Genomic DNA, 13,475 nt, shown 5'->3' on the forward strand with positions numbered 1-13,475 from the left:
ATTGCATGCATTCCCAACCCAGGTAATGTCACCCTCCAGGAGGGAAAATTTGCTCTTGGGCAACACAAAAAACACTTACACTTTTAATTATAAAATACAAAAAAATACAGTGCATAAACAGACACAGTATATCTGTGATATTAAAATTTAATGAGGAAGGGTGGTTAGGGGAAAAAATGTCTAAAAAGACTCCTTAGGAGAGGAAAAACAAATAAGCAAAAAAGATTGAGAAACACTTGTCTATTGGAAAGTGCATAATTATAGTAAAATATGATAACTACAGTGATGGGGAAAGTACGGGATATTGCGGAAATACGTACGAGGAACACCTAACTTAGTATGGAGGAAGAGGTCAGGGAAGGCTTCCTGGAGAAGTCGCATCTCAGCAGAGCTGTAAGGGATGACCACTAAGAATTGCTCAGACAAGAAGGTGGGGAATGAGTCGTGTGCTAGAATCAAGGCGGAGGAAGAGCTTATGCACAAGACCTGGGCAATCACTAACACAGACTTCTGTTGAGCAAAATCTATATAAACCCCTAAGTTATCTAGTTTGGTTAATTTGGCTAATAATTCGTGAAGTCAGATAGGCCAAAGAAAACACTGCAAACTGAAAGCTGAATGCATGTCACATTTGGGACCACCAGTCTGTGTTCTCTTACACAAGGGCCTTCCTTTCCATTGTCTGCCCTCATCACAGGGAGGCCCTCAGCACCTCGTGCCAGAGAATTTCAACAGCCCCCTACTTCTTTCCCTCTAGTTACCCTACAGCGGCAGGACCACACAGTGATCGCAGGAAGTAATGTGCTAAACTGAGCTGCCTGGAGGGCTCCCCTGATCTATCCTTCCTCTGCTCTCAAATCTTCACGTTGATCCAAACCAACTCCTTAGCCTGCGAGCTGAGAGTTTGTATAGTGAGGCTCTAAACCACTAATTCGAGAGAATTCCAGTATTCCTTTAAGTCAATACTTCCTAAAATTTTAGAATCAAGTAGAATCGAATGGAACAGATGTCCCCTCCAGCATCCACTCACAATGATTTAGAGTGCCTATGATGTGCCAGGCACTGTTCTGATCAATGGCAATGGGGCCAGAACAGGGTAGACAAGGCCCTTCACTCATGAAGCTTGCTTCTTCAAGGAGCAAAGATAAACAGAAAAACAAACAAATGAATACATCTAATGATTTCAATCATCGTTAAGTGTTATGAAGTACATTTTAAAAGGGTAACAGGTTAAAGAACGACTTTCAATAACGTGATGTGGGAATAAGGATAAGGAGGTGATATTTGAGCTGAGACCTGAATGATAAGGATGCAGCTTTGTGACTCTCTGAAGGAAGAGGGCCTCAAGCAGAGTGAGCAGCAAATGCAGAGGCCATGAGACGGAAGCAAAAATGCACAGAGGAAAAGCTAAGAGTGGGTATCCACCTATATGGCTATATTGTTCTTAAATATAATTTCAGAATCAGTGGTTCAATAGACTCTGCCACCCCACACATGCCTTCCAGGAACCCCAGGATCTCCCCAAAACCAGCAAGTCAAGAGTTAACGTCTCTAGGATCCTGAACTTCTGCTCAAATGGCTACTTTCAGTTTGAATGACCAGAACCCATGTCATATCGTTTGTTAAATACTTTTCATGTCGTCTCTACACTAAAGCGTGGTGTACAGGAAATCGTCATACAAGTTCAAGGGTGAACCTGGATGTCCTAAAATCTATGCTGTATCCTAGACCGAGAATCCTAGCTTTATCTGCTGAAGAGTCAACAGCACACAGTGGTTGCATGTGTGGGAAGCAGATATTCTGGGTTTGAATGCTAGCTCTGCCGCTTACTTCTATGGGACTATGGGCAAGTGGCCTAAAATTTCTATGCCTCAGTTTCCTGTAAATTGGAAACAGTGATAATGCCTCATAGGATTTTTGTGAGGATTTAGTGATACAAAACATGTAAAGCACTTGAAAAACTTTTGGCATATTCAAAATTATTATAATAGTTATTATATAAATTATGAATTCCTGCTAAGCTATACTCGCCATCCCCACTCAAATTCATTCCATTTCCTCATCCTAACATACTCTTTTCTTCATTTTCAATGGCCAGATTTCTACCAACCTACAAAGCTCAGATAAAATGGCACAACTACTATGAAACTTCTACTAATTTGAGCTTCCAGAAAAGCCACTCCCCTCCTCTGAACAACTATTAGTACACGGTTACACCATTAGCCTAATCATTTACTATCTTACAGGGTGGTTTTGTATACATGTTTTGCATAATCTGCTAGATTATAAATCATTTAAAGCAATGCTGCCCCATAGAAAGATAGTTTGAGACATGTAAGTAATTTAAAATATTCCAATTAGCCACATAAAAAAAATGTTTAAAGCACATGAGATTAATTTTAGTAATATATTTTCTTTAACCCCATAGCCAAACCATTATGATTTACTATGAAATCAGTGCAAACAAATTATTACCAAGATATTTTATATTTTTTTGCACTGAGTCTTTGAAATCTGATGTGTATTTTACACTTACAGCACACCTCAATTTGGACTAGCCATATTTCAAGGGCTCCTTGGACGCGTGTGGATAGTGGCTACCATTTGAGACAACACAATTTTAGGGTATGTATTATCCTCTATGGCTCCATATTTATCATAACACCTAACATAGCACATTCCCTATTTCAGAAGTTCAATAACTATTTCTCAAATTAATTACTTAATTTACTAATTTGTTTAAAATCAGTACAAAGTCTAACCCCATGGAAACGTATTTCTGTTATTCATAACACAAAAAGTAAAAGCATGGAAAAATAGTTTTGGCTTTCTTTAAAACATATGGTTTATTCTTCCTCTGGAATGATAAAATGAATTTTTCCTTTATGTTTCTCATTAAGAATATAGCTGAGAAGTACTAAGTCCTGGTTCACTGAAAGAAATAGTATATATAGCAACAAAATTATTATTTGACTTGTTCAGAGAAGAAATTCAATCCTACTTTCCTAATAAGAATATGAATTTTAGATAAGAGATAAACAAATGTGTAGGATTTGGTAAGTCCCAGTAAAAATATTTTGATGTCAATTTCCTGCTCGCCACATGAATTTTTCATAGAGTGTTGTGCTCTGAAATATATTCAGTGTTTTCATAAATAATTTCCCAATTACTCTGATGCAGTTACAGAAAATGAATGACATTATTTCCATAGTCACTAACAACATATTGTTGGGACCAGATCAACTTGAATTGCTCCTGTTAGAAAAATTGATATGAAAGAAAGTGGAAATCATGAATATTCTACCACTCTGAAAGCGGATCTACTCACTCTTCCTTATCAACTTTATTCCTACCTTCTTTTTTAACCTTAAGTATCCATATGCCTGCAGTATTGATTTTGGTAGAGAAATATAAATAATTAAAAAAACATGGTAATTGGAAAGTAAAATAACTCACCTTTGGCAATCTCAACGATAATTTGCAAATTGGCAGCTGATCATTGTTCTCACTGAGTGTAACAGACTGATCCAAGCTGGGGTCTGTCTTTTCCTTGGGTACTTTATAAACCTCAATCGTGCCCTTATAATGAGGGCAGCTATAGTTTCCAAATTCATCCACCTCTTTGATTTGGAGTTCCACCCTGGGTTTTCTTTGTAAATGAAAAATAAGCTTGTGGTCTTTTCCATAATCCCTCCCATTGCCTGCGTAGAAGTAAAATGCGTTTGTTACTATTAAGATATACCACGTTGTCTTACTTAATTTTTTTTTAAGATTTTATTTTTTTCCTTTTGCTCCCCAAAGCCGCCCAGTACATAGTTGTATATTCTTCGTTGTGGGTCCTTCTAGTTGTGGCATGTGGGACACTGCCTCAGCGTGGTTTGATGAGCAGTGCCATGTCTGCGCCCAGGATTCAAACCAACAAAACACTGGGCCACCTGCAGCAGAGTGCGCGAACTTAACCACTCGGCCACGGGGCCAGCCCCTGTCTTACTTAATTTTTTAAAATCCAAATAATTGCTTCATTTTTTAAATAAACTAAAGCTTTTTTGTTTTATTTCCTCTTGTTAAAACATAACCTGACAAAGCAGCAATGGGCTAAGACTGTGTAGATTACTACAAAGTTTTCTCATCTGTAATTGGACCAGGTTTCTCTGGCTGTTTCTAGATCTAATAATCTTTGATGTTCTTTTTCTATTGCATTTTGCTCTAACAAGAAACCACTGAAAATATTCAGCTCTTTCTGTATTTAGAAAATTATTTTCACCTTTCAATAATTATCTTTTTCCTTTCCCCTAACTGTTCATATCATATTGCACACTATCATGACCTCACGATGGACATTCTAGAACTGCACTTTCCTATATGGTACCCACTCACAACATGTGGCTTTTTAAATTAAAGTTAAAATTAATTAAAATTAAATTAAATTAAATCAATTCCTCAGTCACTGTAGCCACGTTTCAAATGTTCAATAGCCGCATATGTCTAGTGGCTACTTTATTTGACAGTGCAGGTATAAAATATTTCCACCATCACAGAAATAGTGCTGTTCTAGAACTTCCAAATGGAACAGTTACTAGATTCATTTTACTGAATCTTCTATGAAAAACCTGACGAATTTCCCCCAAACAATGATAAGTTTTCTCAATTGCTCACTGAAAATACTGGAGCTTTAGTGACCATAACCTTTTCTCATAGGGGTTTTACCATGTCATTCAGGATATTTTTACCTTGTCGCTGCAATAGTAAAACAGACGCTGCCTGTTTCCTAAAGCATGTCTGCATTACCCTCTGCATTATCAGCAAACTTTAAAAGTAAGCTATAATGTAGCAGTTAGGATATGTTTCCGACATACATATCTAGAGCCAAGTCCAGCCTCTACTATTCATCTAAAACTGCCGTACTTATCCGGTTCTTTCCCATCTCTGAGCTTCCTGGAGACTTACCTTCCTTGTCTTTAAAAAAGGAGAGATAAAACTTACCTCCTAGGATTGTTCTGGGAATGAAATGAGATAATATGGATAAAATGATTGGTGCAGGGCCTGGCACAAAATAAGTGGTCAATAAATGATAGTAAATGATAAGAGAGAAGCAGAATTCTTCCACTCTTTTGAATCTGTATAGCAAAAAGCAACCCACTTACACTTGTTAAAGAAATGTCAGGGAGAAGCTTTTATATCTAAGAAGCAACTTCTACTCCTAGGAGTCTGCAAGTTGACTACCCAGAGCTCTCTCTCATGGAACACCTTCCCATTGTGCAGAGTGAAATAAGAGTTCAGTGAGAGATGTAGATGACACCAACACTTTCTCCCTGTTGTGACTGCTAGAGGTCATTTTGGTGAATTTCTAAAGCATAGCTAAATCTAGAATTAGAATAATTCTAGATAACGGAAGGTATAGGAGTACGTCTCTTTGAATACATCCATATTTGGGAGGAAAGCTGCCTCTTGAACAAAACAGACTTAAAGGACAGGAATGACTAGCTCGGGTTTGCCACCTTTTTTTTGAGGAAGATTAGTCCTGAGCTAACTACTGCCAATCCTCCTCTTTTTGCTGAGGAAGACTAGCCCTGAGCTAACATCCATGCCCATCTTCCTCTACTTTATACATGGGATGCCTACCACAGCATGGCTTTTGCCAAGCTGTGCCATGTCCACACCCAGGATCCCAACTGGCGAACCCCGGGCCGCCGGGAAGCGGAATGTGCGAACCGCTGCGCCACCAGGCCAGCCCCGGGATTTGCCTTCTTAAAAGAGTTTCACTCTGGTAAAAAAAAAGATAAATTATTTGGAGTCATTGAAATGTCATCTGGTAAACAGTAAATGAGTTTCCAGATTACTGGAGTAACGCTTGGCAAACTTCTACTTTCATACCACCAGAGTACCATCAAGGAAATGTCGCTACTTTGGTCCTAATAGAATACAACTTAGTAAATTTCTGCTTCCATCCTTTGAAAGACTTTATACTCCCTTCCAGATATACAATTACTCATAAGGAATAATTTGTGTACAGAATATAAGAATTAAGGGTGAGGCATAGCTACATTGATTCAATTTAGATCTAAAACTTATCTACCTCTTCTTTCTGGTTAATTTTTAAAAATAAAGATATGTAATGCAAGTCTCTAACAGTCACATTTATATATGAAATAGGGATGAAATTATTGAGGATTCACCAGTAATAATTAGCATGATCATAGTGTTATAAACAGAAAGCATTATGTAGAGTTTTTTTAAGTTGGAATTTCATTGTTGCCAAAATATAACACTATATTTTGAAGACCCTTTGCATAGAAAACAACAGAACCAAAAAGGACAAGTATCACAAAGAAATTACACTATTCTATTTTTTTCTCCCGTACTGGCGTATTAAAGGAGAAGTAAAAGCGAAAGCCATTTGTTGCATACTAAAATTATAAGATCAATCATTAGTTGACATTTTGAGAACCTCTTTCTCCTCAAAATGTTTTGTATGTGCTTCCTAGTAGGACCTTGGGATAGTAGCTATTCAATAAATATTTGCCATATAAGGAATACAGAATTTATTTATATTTTGTGAGTTACTAGATAATCCTTATAGCAATATATTTTCTTCTCAATAATGGATATTGGAATATTTTTCATTGACAGCATAGAAAGTACAAACGTAGAAATATATGCTTCTGCTTGGAAAAGTCAGACGAGGAGATGAAAAGCCAGCAATATGGGAAACGAAGAATCCTATATGAACCACTGGCTCAGAGCATTTCTGTGTTCTAACACATCTCCATCACCTCTACCCGGACGCAGCCATCATCCCTTGCTTGATTTATTGCAATGGCTCATTAACTGGTCTCCCTGATTCTTCCCTTGCCTCTGAGTCAGATTACAACTGCGTAATAATCACTTAGAATAAAAGGCAAAGTCGTTGCAACAGCCCTCAAGACAGTGATCAGTATTCACCTTATCTCCTACAACTCTTCTCTCACTCCCTCTCATCCAGTTGTCCCAGCCTGCTTGCTGCCTCAGTTCATTTGCATCTGTAATCCCTCTGCCTGGGACAAACTCTCCTGAGATAGGATTAAGGCTTGCGCTCTCACCAGTCTTCAAATCTCTGTTTAAATGCCACCTTCTCAAAAAGGTCTTCCCTAATGAGTCAATTTAAAACTGCAATTCTGTCACTCCCTCTGAGACTCTCTACATCCTTTCCCTGCTTCATTCTTCTCTAGGGCACTCTTACGCCCATTTTTTTATTCCTTCGCTTCTTCTCTGTCTCTCCCCACTAGAATACAATATGCATAAGGGTAAGGAAATTTTTTTGAATGAATAAAAGGCTGGCCATTCTAATATCCTAAACATCTATCTGGGAAAAATCACTTCCCTGGGACCAGGGGCACTGGGGTCAACTTTGCCACACACTGACCTCCATAGGGCTTTACTAGATGCTTGAGTAATGCCAAGATGTCATTACATAAAATTTTGTAAAAGCATTTCAAGCACTTTCTGGATTTTGTGTGCACTGGGAGCTTAGATGTTATGCAATAGAAAGCTTAAGTGCTGAATTAACATCTCTAACCTAGAGAATGAAAGCATCCTGTAGCTTGTGTCCAGAAGAATGCCAAAAGCCAATATAAAAACCAAGAGGAGGGGCCAGCCCGGTGGCCCATCAGTTAAGTTGGCACCTTCCGATCCCCGGTGGCCCAGGGTTCCCCGGCCCGGATCCCGGGTGCGGACATGGCACCGCTTGGCAAAAGCCATGCTGTGGTAGGCAAGCCACATATAAAGTAGAGGAACATGGGCATGGACGTTAGCTTAGGGCCAGTCTTCCTCAGCAAAAAAAAAAGAGGAGGATTGGCAGTCGTTAGGTCAGGGCTAATCTTGCTCAAAAATAAATAAATAAAATAAAAACCAAGGGGAGCACCTATCTATCTTATTTTCTCTTAATAGAAATGAAGTCCATGTCCCATGACCTCATGAAAGAATCATCTCTATTCTATATAAATGGACACAGAGATGTTGATATTTCTCAAAGAGCAGTCATCTAAATTCATTAATTAAAGTTTTAAATACTTTTATTCATGCATTACTGTTGTGTTAGGTCCTTTCCCAAGCTTTGTCTTCGTTCTTCCAACAAATACTCAGTGAACTCCTTCTAGCTCTCAGGTACCATCCTAGGTGCTGGGGATTGAATAGTGCCCACCAACAGGACAGGCCCACACTTAGTGGGATTATAGTCAGAGAAACTGGCATTGACGAAAACAATTGAATGAATAAATAAAAGACTGCATCTATGGCAAAGTCCACAAAAGAGAAGTACATAAGTTTCTGAAGAATTAAAATAAGGACTGACATAATCAGGACAGAGAGGGAAGGCTTCTCTGAACAGGATCTTCATGGCGAGATCTGAAGATAAAGCAGGAGCTAACTGGAGGTGGGGGGGGGGACTGGGGGGGGGGGGGAAGAATCCTCCAGGCAGACAACCTCTGACTGCATGTCTTTGAGATTCACAGAGTCTACCCTGATGGACGGATGAGGTATTAATTCTTTACTGAGGGTCTGGCTCCTCTTAGATGGAGAAGAATCCAGTGAGGCTCCAGATCTGAGCGTAGGTCTCTAGTAAAGGCAAAGCAGAAATGATCCTGGTATCCCACCTGGCTTATTTTCCTTGAGTGAAGATGAGTTCTTCCCCATTCCTTATGTGGAGGAACTACACACACGTTGGCCATCTTCAGGCACCCTCAGTTTACCGTACGCTCCCCACCCCCCATTACAGGCACGTGTACACTCAGTACTACTGCCTATGAGAAGAGCAGTAACTCACTGTTGTTTAGGGCAGTAGGTAAACACAGCTGCTGTCCCAAGTAGTACAAATCATTTGCATCATTAGTTTTGGTGGGACACTTCCGGTTTTTGACTCTCTCTCCTTAGAGGGATTGTCCTAGTGTAGACATTGTAGTGTCTGCTTCAAAAGCCAAGTAGGAAGTGATCTCTCCCACCCTTCCTTCCTCTCCCTCCTCGTCCTTCCCTTCCCCTTTTTCTAACATCCTTGTCACTCACTCACTAAGTCCTGTCAGCTGATTCAGATGGCCGAGACTCTGCATGTGAAAGTGGAGAGATGCTTCAAATTAGGGCACTTTGGGTCTTACTTATTTCGGAGATACCAGAAAAACGGCAGAGTTAGCTTCAAGCTGCATCATTTTTGAAGCAACAGAGAACCAATGAAGCTTGGAATAATTTCCAGAATCAGAGAGAAAATAGGTATCTCTAAAAATCAACGGGATTTATATTAATTTATAAGTGAACAGAAACTATTAACTCAAGTCAAGTCTACAGCACGACTCCTGGAGCAGAAATCCCCATAAACATCCATGAATTCTTTCCCATACTTCATCGCTACATGTTCCTGTTAGATCCTATTTCACCTCAAGGAAAGGAAGTAGGGAGGGGAAGGGGCTGAATTAATGAAAAAGAAACTGCTGTGATGGCAACTCCCCCAAAGATCGTTTTCTCTTTTCTCTCATACAGCTGTTTTCTCTCTGTGCTCTCCTTTTTCTTCATTTTCTCTTTCTCTTCATCTCCTGTTCTCTCTTTGTCTCATCCATTCCCTCTCGTCTCCCACCTCTCCTGCCACCTCTCATATTCATTCACCCTGTTTGTTTTCCTCAGCGTTACCATGTAGTCTTTCATTCACTACATATTTATTGAAAGTCTTTGATGTATCAGGCTGTATGCTAGGCTCAGGGGTAAACAGTGAGAAAGAGAGTCATTGTCCTCATGAAATTTACACCCCAGTGAAGAACATAACATAAGTATACGAAAGAAAAGTAAGCAGATAAATAAGTTAAATAATTTCAAACTGTGGTGAGATTTAGAATGGAAACAAAAAAGCACTGGATAAATATGAGGATGAGAGGTAAGCATGGGTGTGTCACCTAGATCAGAGGCTCTTAATTCCTTTTTTGACTTGGACCCTTTTGGAGTTTGGTGAAATCTAACGTTTCCTTCTCAGAGTAGTCTTTTAAATATATAAAATAAAATAAATGGAAATATAAATATGGTAATTCTACTGGAATATAGTTCTATCCAGACAACTCTTGGGACCCCACTTGGGGTCCACTGACCCGAGGTTAGATTTTTTTGAAGGACATCATAAAGAGTTCGGACGTTGTTTTAAGTAGAATAGGAGGAATTAAGGTTTTAATCAGGGGCGTAATAATGTGTGATTTATGTTTTTAAAAGATCACAATTGTTACTGTATGGAAATAGGTTTCGTGTGGCCGATAGTGGAAGCACAGGAGTTTTGAGGAGGAAGCTGCATTGGTGTAGGAGAGAGATGATCCCAGCTTGGACTCAGATAGTAATCATGGAAAAGACTATTTTGAAAACAGTGTCCCTTAGAGTCTGTCCATAAAGGAACATGCATGCCCTAAAAAGACAAGAAAGACTGGAATGAAGTCAATAAGTCTTTTTCTCTTCCTCCTTTTCAAAAGCTTCCCCTCAGTCCTCTGAAGTTTTCCTTAGCAGGATAGGTTCAGGGAACTCCTTCTGAAGTTTGTGGCTAAGAGCCCATAGAATACACAAAAAGATTTCTTTATACTTACTTGAAGCAAATATGTTTCCAGTAAACCTTAAAAGAAGTTGTTCTCCTTCTTTTACTTGGAAATGACGAGAGGGCTCTGGAGGACTGCCGAATGCTTCCAAACGCAAGTTCCTGAGCACCTGGTTTAAATCTTTAGACGGCACCACTAAAATAACAACTCTGTGTGGATTGTCTCTCTGATGATACAGTACAATGCAGGCGGTGGTGCTGAGCATGGCTTCCTCTAAAGATTTCACAAAAGAAACCAAATGGCTATTGTCCACAATGGAAGACAGGTGAAGCACAATGAATCTGCATGGGAGAAAGGAGGCATGACCTAAGGGGAACATACAGTCTCAAAAATGTAACTGGTAACTAATGACACCCAAGAAAAGAGCCATGATCATCCAAACTTCCTTTAAAAGCAAGCATTCTGATGACTAACTGGTGAGGTTCATGAATGACTTTAATGAAACTCTTGGCAGTCAGAAACCAGGCTAAATCAAACCAAGTTCTAATACAGATGCTTGTAGACAAAGAAACCATCCAGTCTCAGCTCCACTCTAAATGTTTTAACTTATAGTTTAACCAGCATTACCAAAGAGTATTACTTTAAAACATAGAAGAGAAAGAGAATCCATTTACTATCAATAGGTTGGAGAATATACGCCATAATAAAAGGAAGATTGAATCATTCATCTCTGTCACTGAATGGTAAGGATTGTTATGATGGACCCTGCTTTGGGTTGAATTGTGTGTCCCCTATACCCAAATTCATATGTTGATTTAGGTTAGGAGGCCTAATCCCTAGTACCTTAGAATGTGACCTTGTTTGGAGATAGGGTCTTTACAGAGGTAATCAAGTTAATGTGAGGTCATCAGAGTACACTCTAATCTGATAGGAGTAGTCTCACAAAAGGGGGAAATTTGGACACAGGAATGTGCATACAGAGAAAAGCCTGTGTGAACGTGAAGATAGCCACCTACAAGCCAAGAAGAGAGGCCTGGAACAGATCCTTCCCTCACAGTCCTCAGAAGGAATGAACATTGCTAGCACCTTGATTTTGGATTTCTAGTCTCCAGAACTGTGAGACAATAAATTTCTGCTTAAAGCCACCTAGTTTGTGGTACTTTACTATGGCAGCCTAGTAAACTAATACAGATACCTCTCCCTGGGATGGAACAGCCATTGCCCAACTCTTGTCCAGAGAATTGCCCTACAGGAACCCCTTCACCAGGAGCATCTCTGCACCCAAAGACAAGGACTGACTGATGCAGCGATGTCAGCCAGCCTCCTTGGGACTCACACTCCAGGGTTCTCCTGAGGTATTGGGCTGAGATAAAACTTCTGCTGAAACCTTAGGTTTTCCATCCTCTTCCCTTGCCCTCCCTGCTTCTTTCACTCCCTCACAGGATTCACCTGAGAGCCCTCCCTCAATAAATCACTTGCATTCTCATCTGGGACTCTATTTCTGACCCAAGCCAACTGTAGATGTAAGATCTTCCATTTTGAATTAAAGGCTATCTTTGGACATATGATTGCCCTCTCTTTATGAGTGTCTACTCCTCATGAACCTTAAAATTGTCTAAAACTCTTCTCATAATGAGCTGTCTAGAAAACATGGAAATGAGAAGGCAAAATGAGGACACTGAAATAACAAATTCAGTTTATATATACATAGTTATGAGATGAGCATAATATGAAGAGTTAATTACTATCTCCATGGAATTTCAAAAATGAAGGTGCTATGTTAAAACTGTTTTGGAGTTAGAAGAAACCTGTAAAAATAAATCTAAGTTATGAGTGGTTTCCAAAAGCACTTATTAAACTATCATGAGTGAAATTATAGATGGCATATTCATGCCAATTCTGGTTTACATTTTAGGCACACCCTAAAGAACTGTTCATATTTCTATTTGAGGAATAAAAATCTAATCCTATGATTCCACTTCTGCAAACATCGATTATAGATAGAATATCATCTTTTATTGTTTACCGTTGTATTACCTCTCTAAATGTTCACACAGTTCAAATGATATCAAGCCACTCTGCATCGTTCTCACCACAACATCATCAAGCACAAACCAACCGCTGTCTCGGCTTCTGATTCCCAGTAATTTCAAACATTCACAGGTATTGTTCCCAGGTTTTCTTATAGAGGCACTTTTTGTCCTGTATAACAGTAGCAAAAGAGAAATTGGTAAAATTTGTATAGTATAAATCATATTTAATGCATTCATACTTTCATCAAGTGAATAATCCAGCAACAATTTACTAAGTATATACCATATGCCAATAATCACACTCTGCACTAGGAATGCAAAGATAAGAAATATATTGCCACTGCTCTCCAGAAGCTCACAGTATTACAGCATTATCCAATTCAGGACAAGGTATCTGTGTAGTAATTAAGGGAAGGTACAGAGTGGTTTAGCAGCAGAAGGAAGGTGCTCAGGGAAGCCTGCAAAGTGAGAATGCTGATATTTGAGATGAACTTTGGAGAATGAGAAGCATTTTACTACTGGCAAAAGAGTTAAGAGAAGCCCCTGAAACATTAATAAACTTGCTCATTTAAACCCAGATGCTTAGGATAGCCAAGAGTAGTGGTGTATTGGTATAGCATAATAGATGAGACCACAGACTCTGGACCAAGACTGCTTTCAAATCCTGGGTAGCTCTGCCTCTTGTTAGCTGTATGACCATGGGCAAGTTTTTTGACCTCTCTGGATCTCAGTTTTCTTATCTATAATATGAGGATAATGATAGTATCTGTGTCATAGGATTAAATTAATTAATATTTATAAAGCACTTATAATTGTAGTAAGCATAAATGATATTAATATTCTCATCCTAATTCCTACAGCTGACAGAGCCAATTAGCCTTCTTGTATAATTCTCCTTCTGGCTTAACTTGCC

The 13,475-nt window shown here is 39.1% G+C and overlaps 1 protein-coding gene across 4 annotated transcripts in view; it reads right to left on the reverse strand.

Annotated features, from left to right (window-relative positions):
- The window catches only part of DTHD1 (death domain containing 1), a 64,933-nt gene that overhangs the window by 26,829 nt on the left and 24,629 nt on the right, over positions 1-13,475 (reverse strand). For all 4 annotated transcript variants that reach the window (XR_006887849.1, XM_046655663.1, XM_046655662.1 and 1 more), the window contains exons 6-8: positions 12,567-12,731; positions 10,581-10,870; positions 3,457-3,701 (exon numbers count right to left, since the gene is read on the reverse strand). Coding sequence is in view for 3 of the 4 variants with exons in the window: in XM_046655663.1 (XP_046511619.1) it covers positions 3,457-3,701; positions 10,581-10,870; positions 12,567-12,731 (700 nt within the window). In the remaining variant the exon portion in view is untranslated. The remainder of the gene's footprint in view (positions 1-3,456; positions 3,702-10,580; positions 10,871-12,566; positions 12,732-13,475) is intronic.

The sequence above is a fragment of the Equus quagga genome, chromosome 3, assembly GCF_021613505.1.
Source record: "Equus quagga isolate Etosha38 chromosome 3, UCLA_HA_Equagga_1.0, whole genome shotgun sequence".
Lineage (NCBI taxonomy): Eukaryota > Metazoa > Chordata > Mammalia > Perissodactyla > Equidae > Equus > Equus quagga.